The following is a 13366-nucleotide window of genomic DNA, read 5'->3' as shown; positions in this document are numbered from 1 at the left end:
GTGCACTCAAAGTTTTTCACCCAATCAGATAACAGTTTTTTTTTTAAATGCTTACAGGGAAAATAACTTCGATCTCACAAGGAACCAATCTTGATTTAGAAGGACCTCATGTTGCAAGTTATCCAATTTTTTTTGCAGTGTTTGTCATAAAAAAGTTTGCATAGACCTGAATGAATTCTGAATTTAATTATGAACAAAAGTGTCATTTTTGGGCAGAAGCAACAAAATTTATATCCAACAAACTAAGTATCTTTGCTCACACTTTTCAAAACTTAGATTTTCAATAAATTAAAACAATCAAATGTTCATTCCAAAAAGTATATATATATATGTGTGTATATATATATATATATATATATATATATATATATATATATATATATATATATATATATTGTTATTGTGTTAAATTATGAAAAACAATTCTATTTTAAGTATCAAGTCTTGCATAGCCAATTTTAGCACTTTGCCACAAGTACAGTACATGTTGTATGATTACACATTTGATCAATATAAACTACACTATCAGCCCACATTTCAGTAGCCTCATTCACATTGGAAATGATAGCATCATATTTACTGGCCTGTAAGTCGATACTATTTGATCAGGAAGTCTGGGATTCGTATTACACTTGTGTATGGATTAGGTAACAAGAAATACGTGTTTCCAGTCAGATGACTATCCATAGTTTGTCATTACTGACCCTAACACTTTCTCACCCCATGGTTTAAAAAAAAAAAAACATGGATAGAGGAAGGAAAATGTAAAAACTTAGTGAATTCAACATTTACTCTACATTGACTTATAGACTGGCAAATATGGTAACTGGTCACCATGAGAACATTCAATATAAAAAATAAAGAACAAGCATCCCAGACTAGTCATGGTCACTATGCTGTTTGATGCGTTCATAAAAGTTACAATTAGCATTCAGATGATTAAGAGTTAGTCTCAACGTTTGTGTTCAATGGCATTCACAAAATACTAAACTGAATTAAACAAAAAGACTACAATTCTGATTCAGGAACAAAATACCCAATTTACAAAACTTTTATCCAGACGTCAGCATATATAATCAGCACAAACATGAAAAGCGTATACACACATGGAAAAAAAATATATATTGAAAATAAGCACACAAAGAGTTTATTTGAGATTGCAGCCTTGTTCTAATGACCCTTTTTCAGCTTTGGCACAAGAAATATCCGATTATGAGGAGCAAGAAGAGTAACCAAGAAAGTAAAGGCAAAAGGTCATTACAACTGTTTTCAGACTGAATCAATCAACCAGCACATCTGAAGCTCACTGACTATACTGTGCTCAATACCAAAAAAGCCCATAAGATTCAATTTCATTAATGATATGTGTCAATGATTTCGATTAGTTGACCAATGGAGAGAGCATAATGGTCAATGACCATTGAAAGAAACTGTAAAGAAGAGAAGATGAAACCTTCATCCAAAACACTGATGCATTCATATCCACAGATGCATATAAAAAGAGAAAACATGTAGATTTGAATGTCCAAAATAAATTCTAGAAGGCAATGGTTACACAAACATAATAAATTCAAATCCCAGTAGATCAACAGACCCTATGGAAAGCTTGTAACAGGGGAGAATGATAATGATCACATGTACCTTGCTCTTGAATTTCTTCATTTCTGTGATAAATATTAACTTTTTCCAGGATAATATATATTGAATCAGACACCGGTGCTTCCAAAAAAGTACATACAGCTGGTAGAGCTTATTGCTATCATAACATATGGAACTATAATCAAATGAATTAAAATATTATGCATGAATGACTCTTGTTAAGTTTATGCTTCATATTCAGATTTTACATACATGCACACCAACCAAACAGCTTACATTAATCAACATATACGTGTATATTGATTAATCAATACAAAATAAAAAAACAAATGGGGCAAGCATTGAAAAGGTCACACGATCTACCTGCAGCTGTGGAGCTACTGTGCTAGGTTCTCTCCAAGTTTTAAGGTGTGTGCATAAATGAAACAGAAAAAAAGCAGCCTCAGGATAATTGTTACTTAAAGAAATTATATACTGGGGTAAAAACACAAACAACATTCATAGAAATTACAAGATGCTGCCATTACCATCTATGAGGACTCCAGGAAAAATAAAACTGCCAGTTGAGTTCATTCGAGGGCGCAAGTTTCTTGACATCACCATATCATTCTCATCTTTGAAAATAGAAGGATAAGGAATTTAAAGTGACAGAATATGACAGAATATGACAGAATATGTTAAAAAGTCACCTTTAAAATACGGCAGCTGGATCGGAAATATAAGGTGCTAGAACATTTTCTAAGGAATAATGATGCTAATAAAAAGACATTCATGCAGGAAGAAATATAGTCTATTCTCATTAACCCAAATTATATTTATCCAACTACACCATGGTGACAAGCCAAAATCACTCGATCAATGAGTGACCTTCATATAAAGGGCTACCTAACCTACCAACACAAGAGATGATGGCATCATGAAATAAGAGCATGTAAGAAAGAATATACTGAAGCAGTGTTTAAAATTCCGTGTAAAGAATGTATTATTAGGGTTTAGTGGCACATTAGCATAATAATGGCTACATGGCAACAGTAAAAAGTAAAGTTCTAAACAATGTACATATAAAGAACTGCACAAATATGTTTTGAGGAAAGAAAATACAACATAGTCATTGTTAATATTTTGTTTTTTTGTTTAAAATTTTATCTGAGGCTTTTAATTATATGAACTCTCAACAATTAAGACAAAAAATTCATTGATTTCTGCAGGGAAACAAAATGGCATGTCTTCCAAAATTTATAATTTTATAGGAAAATGTATGCATCTTGGACCATTTACCAACTATTTATGAAAGAAAAAATGATCATGCAAATTTTATTACATTAGCAGATGACCTCTATATGGAGGTAACCACATGTAATGATTTGGATGGACCATCTAAATTACAACTACAGTAACAATTAAACTAAAATCAATTAAAATCCAATCTTTGTATTCAGCAACTGTATTCATTAAACTTTTCTTTTACTTATCCAGTAAAAGTTCAATTAGCATTTCTAATTTGTCTGGTCCAAGTAAGATTAACATTTCTCATGTCCAGTTTGAGAAGTTGTTGTTATTGTTGTTATAGGGTTTAACGCCATTTTTCAGCACAAGATAGGCTATACATGGCGGCCAGTATTAATGGTGGAGGAAGAACCGGGAAAACCCCGGAAAGAACCACCGACCCACGAGAAGCTACCGGCAAGCTTTCTCACATATCCACATTTGCCGAGCCTTGGACTCGAACCCACGCAGACAGAGGTGAGATGGCAGTGATCCGTGACGGACAGCGCTTTAGACCACTCGGCCACTCGGGGCCCCCAGTTTGAGAAGTCATAGTTGTTCTGTACATATGTACCATTATGGACTTGTGACCAGAAGGGTGCAGATTCAAATCCCGTCATAGGATTAGTTATCATGAAATGTACCTGAGCCAGCAGTGGCCTTAGTAAGGTGCAAAAAGTGTAGTGCAAGGGGGAGGGGGCATAAAATATTTGAGTTTGTTTAAAGCAAATTATAATTAAAGCAGATTATTTAAAAATAAATTTGATTTTGAAAACAACCTGTTTTTGTCTATGAATATTTCACAAATGTTTTCAGTGATACAGAAATTAGGTTTTGTGGTCCCATTGTCCTCATGGGGCTCGCACAACCCATAATCCACCACTGTCTGGGCAAGACATTTTACGCAATTACCTCTCCTCCTTCATATGCTGATGTTCAATAAAACACCAACTGAACCCAATCAGTCTAAATATGATTAATAATTCAAACTCAGTCTAAGAATGACATTTCTTTTGAGTTACATAAACATTTCTAACTCATTTGGTTTGAGTTACTTTGACAATTCTAATTTCCCAATTTGAGTTAGATGTGCATCAACATTCTAATTTCCCAGTTAGAGTAAAGCTATAAAGTTTATGTGCAATTCTTCGTTACATTTGAAGACCATTACTCATAACAGACACCATACAGCTATTATTCACACTGACATGCTATTAAATGCACATACACACACACACACACACACACATACATACATACATAGACAGACATATAAACATACATATGGTACAGAGTATTCATCATTAAGTGTCATAGCAAACTACTGGTAATCAAGATCTGTCAGTAAGAAGGTGCTTACATAAGACACAAGACAAGAAATGTACGTAGAATTTTCAAACAAGAGTATCATGAGCAACACATTACATGCCTTCCATATTTTTCATAGTTCTATATATCTGGGGTGCATAACCCCCAGCCCGATCCAGTCTGCAAACATGTTCTGTCCGGCCCTCTGGGCAAATTAAAACAACACAGAAATCTGGTCTATGAACAGTAATTATATTAAACAAATTAGTGTTTGCAGCCCTCGAGTGGTCTTAGAAAATGCAATCTGCCCCTTGGCTAAAAAAGGTTGTGCACCCCTGCTTTATATAGATAACAGACGTTTAGCATGGATACCATTTTTCTACAAGTTGCTGACCCTGAACTTTGACCTTTATAAATAAAAAGTGGCAGATTTCATTCTTATACTAAAGTGTAAGCCATACATAAATCTTGGTCTTGGTCTGTGATGTAGAACTTGACTTATTGTGTGAAAATCATTTTTCTTATTTCAGTCACAGTGACCTTCACCAAAGACCTTTTCACCCTGAAATTGATAGCCTTTCTCCTTACCAAAAGTGCAAGACGTCCACAATGTTTGGTAAATGTAGATGGTTGAGAACTCAAATTACCGTGTGGAAACAAATTAATTCCTTTTAGTCTTTTGATCCTGAAATTGATAAGAGTTATTTCATAACCCAAGTACAAGCCTCCACAGAATTTTGTTAACTTTAGATGGTGGATTGCTCTATTTGTTGAGCAAAAGCAAAACAGGTAACAGGTACATGTAATTGGCTGGACAGATGATACCACAACATACAGCAGGTATATAAAGGTGGGGAGATAGTTTTAAAAGAATTAATCTGACAAATTTAAATCTTATATGGAACACAGACTGTTACCATGATACAAAGTATCATTCCGATATTTAAAAATGGTTGAAGAGATATTAACTCATTAACCCCTGGCACCGCGCTTACGTGTCAGGAGGTAGTGGCCAACTGCCGAGCTCTGTAGTATCAAGGTCATGTAAGATACACTCAATTGGATGGTATTATAGAAAGGTAGACAGATGTAGCTCTACAATGATACCAAATAATCTGGACATTCTAGTTACACTACAAAATACAGAGGGAAAAACCAATTTTTTTTCATCCAAAATTCACCGGTGGTCGGAATTCGATTTTGTGTCGGAATTTTAGACTTTCTGGCCTTAGTTCTAAGGCAGACTGGTCTGAACTGTACACAGACAGGCGAACCTTTGCAAAAAGTAGGATAAGATTGGCATTTGGAATAAAGAGTGGTCTCAATATGAAAATGATGTGTCCGTTAAGAAAAAAAAGAAAAAAGCTCCAACTTTTACCTTTCTGCTCGTGCAGGAGTGAAATAGCCAATGAAAAACTATGTTTTTAACACAACTAGGCATAAAGGTTAACAGGAAATCTCTTGGAAGTCAATGTACTAGGATGTATTCAGAAATAGTCCCCAAAATGTGTTTCCTTCTCACATTTCAGGCGAAAACAACAAAAAACTCAAGGGGTTAATGAGTTAACCAGACAAGTGTATATGACAGAAAGGCAGAAATAAACAAGTCCAAAACAGTCATACTGCCCAAATCATCATGACAGAAGTGGGTCCAAAAACAATGCTCTGCGTTACTCAGATGCCTTAAGTCGTCTACTTGCTTTAAGTCAAAATACTTACATATTATTAAAATCTTTGAAATAATAAGGTGCAGAGCAAAGGTACAGTCCATATACAGTGGTCCCCCTCTTATACAGCCACCCCTTCTGCACCAGGAAAGTGGCCTTATAAGACAGATTGCCTTTCCAGAGGATGGCTAAAATTTTGTGAGAAGTATACGTAATGTACGTAGTAAGAAAGCTACATGCTTCAAAGCATTTAATATCTTCATTTAAAAGTAATATTAATTATCAAAAGATTATTCTTGTTATGAAAATATAGTTATTTCAACTGAATATACATTAATAGTTCTTATTCTTGGTGTAAGTGTAATATGCGAGTGGGTATTGTTGTCATGCACATTGCAAAACCATTCAAAAATGTCATTTAAATCTTGGTACATACAAAATTCTCTTTCCATTTGCTCCATTTTCCCACCGCTGCTGAATAACCTCCTAAACGGTTACAACATTTATTTGAGTCTTTTCAACATAAATTTGTTCAGCATGTCCTCCCTCCCCACCTCCCCTGATGTCGTTGAGTAGAATAACAAACCTTCTTCTAGCCTAGACTGACCCAGTTATGATCTTGACAAGTACGTCCAGTTGTTATTATCAAAGAGAACAACTCGACAAACGTGTGAAGCCCATAACATTGTTGAGCCCATTTCCTGTAAACATTGGCTTTTATAGACAATGATCCAGACATAATTTTGGTCTTCCATAAAAAAAGCGGAAACATTTTAAGGGGGGTTTGGGGGTCCTCCCCCAATGGGGTCTCGATGGGCAATGCCCCTGATCCGGGGGTCCTTGGGGTCAAAGTCCCCCAGCCAAAAACACATTTTACATGCATAAAAAACTGCTCCTAGTGCAACTTATGATCATAAAATAAACCAAAATAATCATTTGAAAAACTAATTAACTTGCCAAAAATGTTCAAGTTTAGTTCAATAATTTCACAATATTTATAGTCACAGGAATTTGTTCTCCAATACTATTGATGCTGAAGTTATTTCATGTGCATGTCAGTGTTCAGATCGTAAACAAGTCACAATAATTTCTTAATTTTTGCAGCAAATATGTTATACTTCTCTCTTTTCATAACAGAGCTGTAAAATAAACATCCAAGTACATGAACTATATACAAATGATCCCATACATTTACTTGTCTTTTTCTCCAATCGACACAACCTGTTGATATGCCAGTTGAGCTCTTTTTGCAGCTTTGGCAAAGATTTCTTTAGCCTTCCTTTTTGTTACCAATGTTTTTGACTCAACGTGCAATCGTTTCTTTACTTCTCAATGTGAGCCTTTTTCCTTTCAAGCTGGTGCTTGTATTAGTGACATGCAGTGCGCATATTCTGACAGAGAGCTAAATCTGTTCTCTCTTGCAAGAAATCTTTCTTCTCATAGTAATTAACTGCACTTTTTCCAGATGCCTTCTGAGCTTCAATTTTTCTGTATGCATGCAGCTTCTTTTGTAGGTGCTGTTCCAAACTCTTCCAACCACGATTACCCATTACCATCAGTTTCCATTACATGACGATTCATTGGATGAATATAAACCTCTGACCAATCAGAATACTATTTATGAGTCGTGTGCTAACTAATATATGGAACGAATATTTACAAAGTCGTTGCGGAATGGGAGTGGACAGACCATTTTTAAAAAACCAGATCAGAGATGATATAAAAAACAGACTACATCAAGAAAAATCTGATTCCAGTCAGAAGAGAAGCAGAATTACACTTTAAAAAGGAGACAAATCATGCCTGAATGATACAATATTAATCTTACTGTTGCATGTACTTTAGTCAACACTTCTTTCAGTAACGGAAACTTGACATTGGGAGACATGTATCGATGATAGAGATAATCCAATTACTTACCTTACATCATGATATGAATTAATTATTAGTTCTGGATACATTTGGGAAAAAAGTGGCCGCTCATGAGGAGAACTTTTTACATTTTTGTACTAATATTCTGACCACTGGTCGCATTAGAGGGGTGGCTATTCTTGAGGGGTACTTTTGAATACAAACTCATTGGCGCCATGGGATTCTGGCCATAAGAAGCGGGTTTACACTGGTCAGGGGGACGTTCCAAGAGGGGACAACTGTATAACCTGTATACTCTTCATTAAAAGAGAGGGTACAAATGTCAAAATAATCAGGTACAGCTGAAAATGGCAAAATCACTGAAATGAACTGTGACAAGCAGGAATATGAATCACGTGAATCAAACATTCTAAACTGCACTCCTTTCTGACTGCCTAATTAATTTCCCAAGATGGCATTACTCTAGGAGGAACAAAGCCAGCAGTGATGCATGTTACCTTGATATTTGAAAGCTGTAAATATTTATATTTAATTTACATTAACTCATTAACCCCAAGAGATTTTTGTCACTTTCATCTAAAATGGAATAGGAAATTAATTTCAGAAGTCACTGACAAATACATCCAAATACATCTGCTTCCAAGAGATTTTCACTTAGCCAGATGCCAAGTTGTGTTAGAAACATCATTTTTGATTGTAGAGCTACATCTGTCTACTTTTCTGTAATACCACACACGTTTATGTATCTTAAGCGACCTTGATGCTAGAGAGCTCAGAAGTAGAGTACAACCTCATGACACATAAACATGATGGGGGGTGTTAATAAGTTTTAAAAAAATGTGACTTATAAATATTGGACCAAGTAGCAAACTTCGTACTTAACAAAAAGTCTATATAAAATCAAGATTTTATACTTAATTTGCACATCAACTAAATTTTGGTATAATAAGTAAGCTTAATCTGGTAAACCTGATTTTAAAATCTTTAATCCTGTCAACCTGAGGCCCAAGTGGACCTGATATCACTCACCTCATTGACATCTAACAGCCAAATGCAAGACTAACTAGCAATAATAGTGGATCATTAGGATGCATACTGCGGATTGCAAATGTTATGAAAACGACCATGTCAAGGTTTCTCCAGTTTTTATATGTTCAACTTTATCTGATAGCACATCAACATCATTTCTTTAATACTGACAGGCAGATATGCCACTAAGCTATCAGAGTTGCTCAAATAATACCAAGCAAATTCTGTCAATAACAACTGCTTTGAACATGTTAATATATTTTTAGTAGTTGCAATCATATATGAACATGAAATGGCATCATTTCTACCATAAAACCTTTAAGAAAACACACTTTTGTCATAATTGATCAAATTCTTTAACTAAAGAGCCAAGAATCAAAACCTGGGTTGTAATAAATTATCACCGAGTTCAATCATTATGCATTACGGAAGTGACAGCAGGAAAATGAGATTAATAAGGTAGGCTGATGGATGCTTACTGACACAATACATGAAGATACCAGTGATGATAGAAATTAGAATATCTTGCATACAGCCTTACCTAATACAATAGATAAAAGCACACAATGAAACATAAAATACAATATGAATACAACTTGTATATTGTAAGATATATTAAACATCTATTACAATTGAACCAATGTCCTTCAATTCTGTTAAAAACAAGTTTGCAAGTATTTTAAATTGGTTTCATTTTCTTCACATATAGTTTAATTAAATATGAATACAATATCGAAAGCCTTGCCCACATAACAATATATCATCTTAGCATTATTAATTTTAATTAATTTCATCCCAAGAACTATGAACATGTTGCAGTGGTTAAACCATTCAATAACAACAGGGCATTACAAATCCATTTGCCCAATTCCTGGTACAAGCTCAAATTCAGGCTGGGTAAGTTCAAGTCTCCAAGGTACTTTCCTGTCAGCAAATCCAAAATATTGTGAGATAGTGAGAGAGGGGTTGTGATCAGTTTGTACTAATTTATGTTCTGCAGGTTTTCTATTCGGCGAACTAACCACATTTCTGCACATTTAATCAGTAATTATTTTTTTATATATACAACTTCCTGCAGTTTCTTTTATCTATCAGTCCTTTACTTCGCACGATATACTGTCAAAGTCTCTCATATTTTGTAGTCAATGTCAAGGTCAGTCTTACATTTTATAGTATAGACATGATAATAAGAATATTTACTATCTGAAAGAAGTTTGTCAAATAGTGAATACCTTATTACTTTCATTTTAATCACAATATTTGTCTGTATGGGAGATTCAATAACTTTCAAGTCCTAACCTAGCCATAGGCATTTTGTGCGCACCGATATATGCCAAGCTTGCCAGCTCAAATAAATTAGTATGTCAAAATAATTTTTGGTACTTATCACCGATTTCAGTTTGAATTAGGTGAAAACTGTTCAAAATATAACGTGTAAGATTTCTTTGACAGGTGGGTTAGGAAGTAAAAAGCACTCATCTCTCAAATAATTGGCCACTTGAATTTCTTTAAATGCATTATAAATTTACCAAAATTCTAGCACCCTCAAGTGGCATTTATTATTTTTTGTTTTGTGACTGGTGACCAAATCATAATCACTGCTTGCCAAATAAGTTAATGTATAAAAGGATAAACAATATATTTTGTCCAATCATTCACAAAAGTTAGCCTATCAAACTTCATGATACATATTGATTTCAAGGTGATTGTGTAAAAGCCTACAATAGACATTCTCAAATTATTCAGTTACGATTATAAATAAACAATGACCATAACCTTAAGCCTTCAGACTCAAAATTATTTCTCTATTAGCGTAAATGCAAGTGGTCCACAAAGTTTGGTGGAAGAACTTACTAAAAGAATAAGTTCTTTTGCAAAATCACATTTTTTTCTTTCTCTGAACCACAATGTCCTTGTCCTTTGACCTTTTCAGCCTAAAATCATTAGGCCTCTTCTATAATCCAAGTGCAAGCCCTTCTGGTCCACATATATTGGTCAGGGTATGTGGTGTAGAACTAAGGCTATTATGCAACAACCATTTTTCTCTTTTCAATCAAATTTATATTGACGTTTGATTTCTAACCCCCAAATCAACAACCTTCTTTCTTACCCAATCCATAAGTCATCCACAAACCTTGATGGAGGCAGCAACAGTTCACATTTAATAACTGAAATGCTGAACAGAAACCATTTTTTTGCAATTTTCTGCCACATTGACCTTGATCTAGTGACTCTAGTATTGATGGGCTTCATCCTTATACCAAGTGCACGAAATCCACAAAGTTTGATCTTGGTCCATGATATAAAACTAATATTACCAAGCTATTAGGCAGAAAAAATGATATAGGAAAGGTACTTACTGAAATAAACAACTAATATATATTTCATCTCCTTAAAGGTACATGACAAGAACTGGTAAAGTAGGGTGGAACCTTAACCACAACTGGGCAACTTTTCAAAACTGGTTTAAAACAGCAAGCAATTAATGACAACGATTTTGGTAGAAGCTTCATACAGTATGGGTAAATAAGTAAACTATGCTTATTCTGAAATGTAAAATGTCTGTATTGATACGAACTGGTAGTATGGCAGAAGTTATGTATATTACAGTGCAGAGCATTCTTGTAAAGTCCAAGCTTTGTACAATATTTATGATATTCTGGAAGCAGATATGATCTGGAAAGCCTTGGCAAGCTCTCGACATGATGGCAACATTGAGAAACGAATTTGTTCTCATATTACTGAATGCACTAAGTATTAACAACCTGGAACTTCAGTCTGCCATTCAATTCCACCATCATTTATGCAGCAAATTAAATGTCATTTGAATGACAATTCACTTTCCACTTTCAACATGATGTAAAACATTGACATATGTGCCAAACTGTCAGGTGGCAAAACTAAAGCATTTATACAATATTGCATAAAAACTCTAACTCAAATATTGAACTGATGAAAATTAATGGTCACATTGAAATACCAGGTAAGAAAAAAATACTTACTAGTAGTCCTATTTGCTGCAGCAATTCAAAATATGGGAAAACAAATATGTAAGTTTAACTACAACTCTGGCGATATACTTTATGATCCACACTATCAATAAGCTATCGAATGATGATTTTTGCCACTTTACTCCTCATTCCATACATGTTTCTATTTTAAAACATATACAGGGTATATTCTAGAACAAAAACAAAAGCAGAGTACACTCTAATTTTTCAACAATTGCAATGAAAAACCAACAAAATGCACCCAATTCTCTGATCATCTTTTCAAGCGCAACCTTTATTTATTTCTTGGATTTTGCCTATAAAAGAAATAAAATGTAGTTTTGGGGGGCTGAAACTAGTTTCAAATATGTAACACTTACTTGCAACTATTGCAAGCCTTTTCTGAAAAGCTATGTCTCCATCCCAAGCAAATTTTTCCCTTTTCCAATTGAGAAGAACAGAACAGAACCCAATTTCAGTCTGATGCCTTAGTTGTATCCAACATACGGAATATCTTTTGATCGGGACAGAAGCTATATGACAGCTGACCAAGGAGGGTTAGATCATCTGTGTTAGTACCAAGTAATTAAAATTAGTTTTACCCTGCAAAAAGGCAACATTTCAATAACAACAATACATTACCTGCTGCAGTGTACCATTGCCATGCTGAAAAAAGTTAATTGGGATGCTGCTGACCTCAAAATCAAATCTGATACAAAAAGGCACTTAACCTTGCTTAACATTACTATATGAGTGTTCAAAACTATAAAATGGTAGATGGCTACGCCACATGTTGTGCTGTCATGATTGGACCAAATTGTAAATGACTTGACTTTGGTGAAACAAAGCTGAAACCAAGACAATGTAAACAAAGAGTGAGACTTCTGGAAGGCAGCTTTCATTGCATCATTCAAAGAGAAGTACATATAATTAAAGCATGCTCAGATTGCAGCAGTAGCTTTAACCTGATGTTTTCTAATTCTCATGAAATTAAGATCCCTTTTGGTGTGGGACTTATAAGCTCCCTTTATAGTCAGGTCAATCCACCTGGAAGTGGTGGCTTTCGAAATATCAGAGGAATCAATGATTTGGAGAAAGAAAAAAATCTGATTCAGCCTTTTCCATTCTCAAACCAACTGATGGCAAAACCTGTAGAGTATCTGAAAGGGCTGCATGATGGCTCTTATTGTTGATACAGAAACACTCTCTATCCTAATAACAAAAGAGAAGCAAGTTTGCAAATGCAGTTAAGTAAAAGACTCAATATATCTCCTACAGCACCAATCACAGGAGATCCTCCATCATAAAATGTGAAAGTAGATTGCCTTCCCAGCATATTATCAACCCTGCTTGAAAACTGATCTTGTTGGATCGATTGTTTGATATGAACCAAGCATGAAGGTGGTGAATCTGTGGATTGCTGTGTAGGAGAGACCCGTTGCGCTGCAATTGCAGCTCCTACTCTGAGGTAATCTACCAAACGATCAAGAAGATCACTGAAGCACAATCTACATGGTCAACAAGGGAGCTGTCTGGATGATCTGAGATGTGTTGATCCAGGCTCTGTGAAGGCCCTGGGAGATTATTTTGAAAAGTAGACAGGCATAAATGTATAGATGATCACATTTCACAATG

General features: G+C 34.8%; 1 protein-coding gene across 1 annotated transcript in view; it reads right to left on the bottom strand.

Moving 5' to 3' along the window:
* LOC149797108 (anoctamin-1-like) overlaps window positions 1-13366 on the bottom strand; it is a 165987-nt gene that overhangs the window by 117592 nt on the left and 35029 nt on the right. The window contains exon 3 of the mRNA XM_089960712.1: window positions 2127-2213. Coding sequence (XP_089816838.1) covers window positions 2127-2213 — 87 coding nt within the window. The remainder of the gene's footprint in view (window positions 1-2126; window positions 2214-13366) is intronic.

This window comes from Sinohyriopsis cumingii, chromosome 6 (assembly GCF_028554795.1).
Source record: "Sinohyriopsis cumingii isolate HCF-2022 chromosome 6, ASM2855479v2, whole genome shotgun sequence".
Classification (NCBI taxonomy): Eukaryota; Metazoa; Mollusca; class Bivalvia; order Unionida; family Unionidae; genus Sinohyriopsis; species Sinohyriopsis cumingii.
This window is presented reverse-complemented; position numbering and strand designations above follow the sequence as displayed.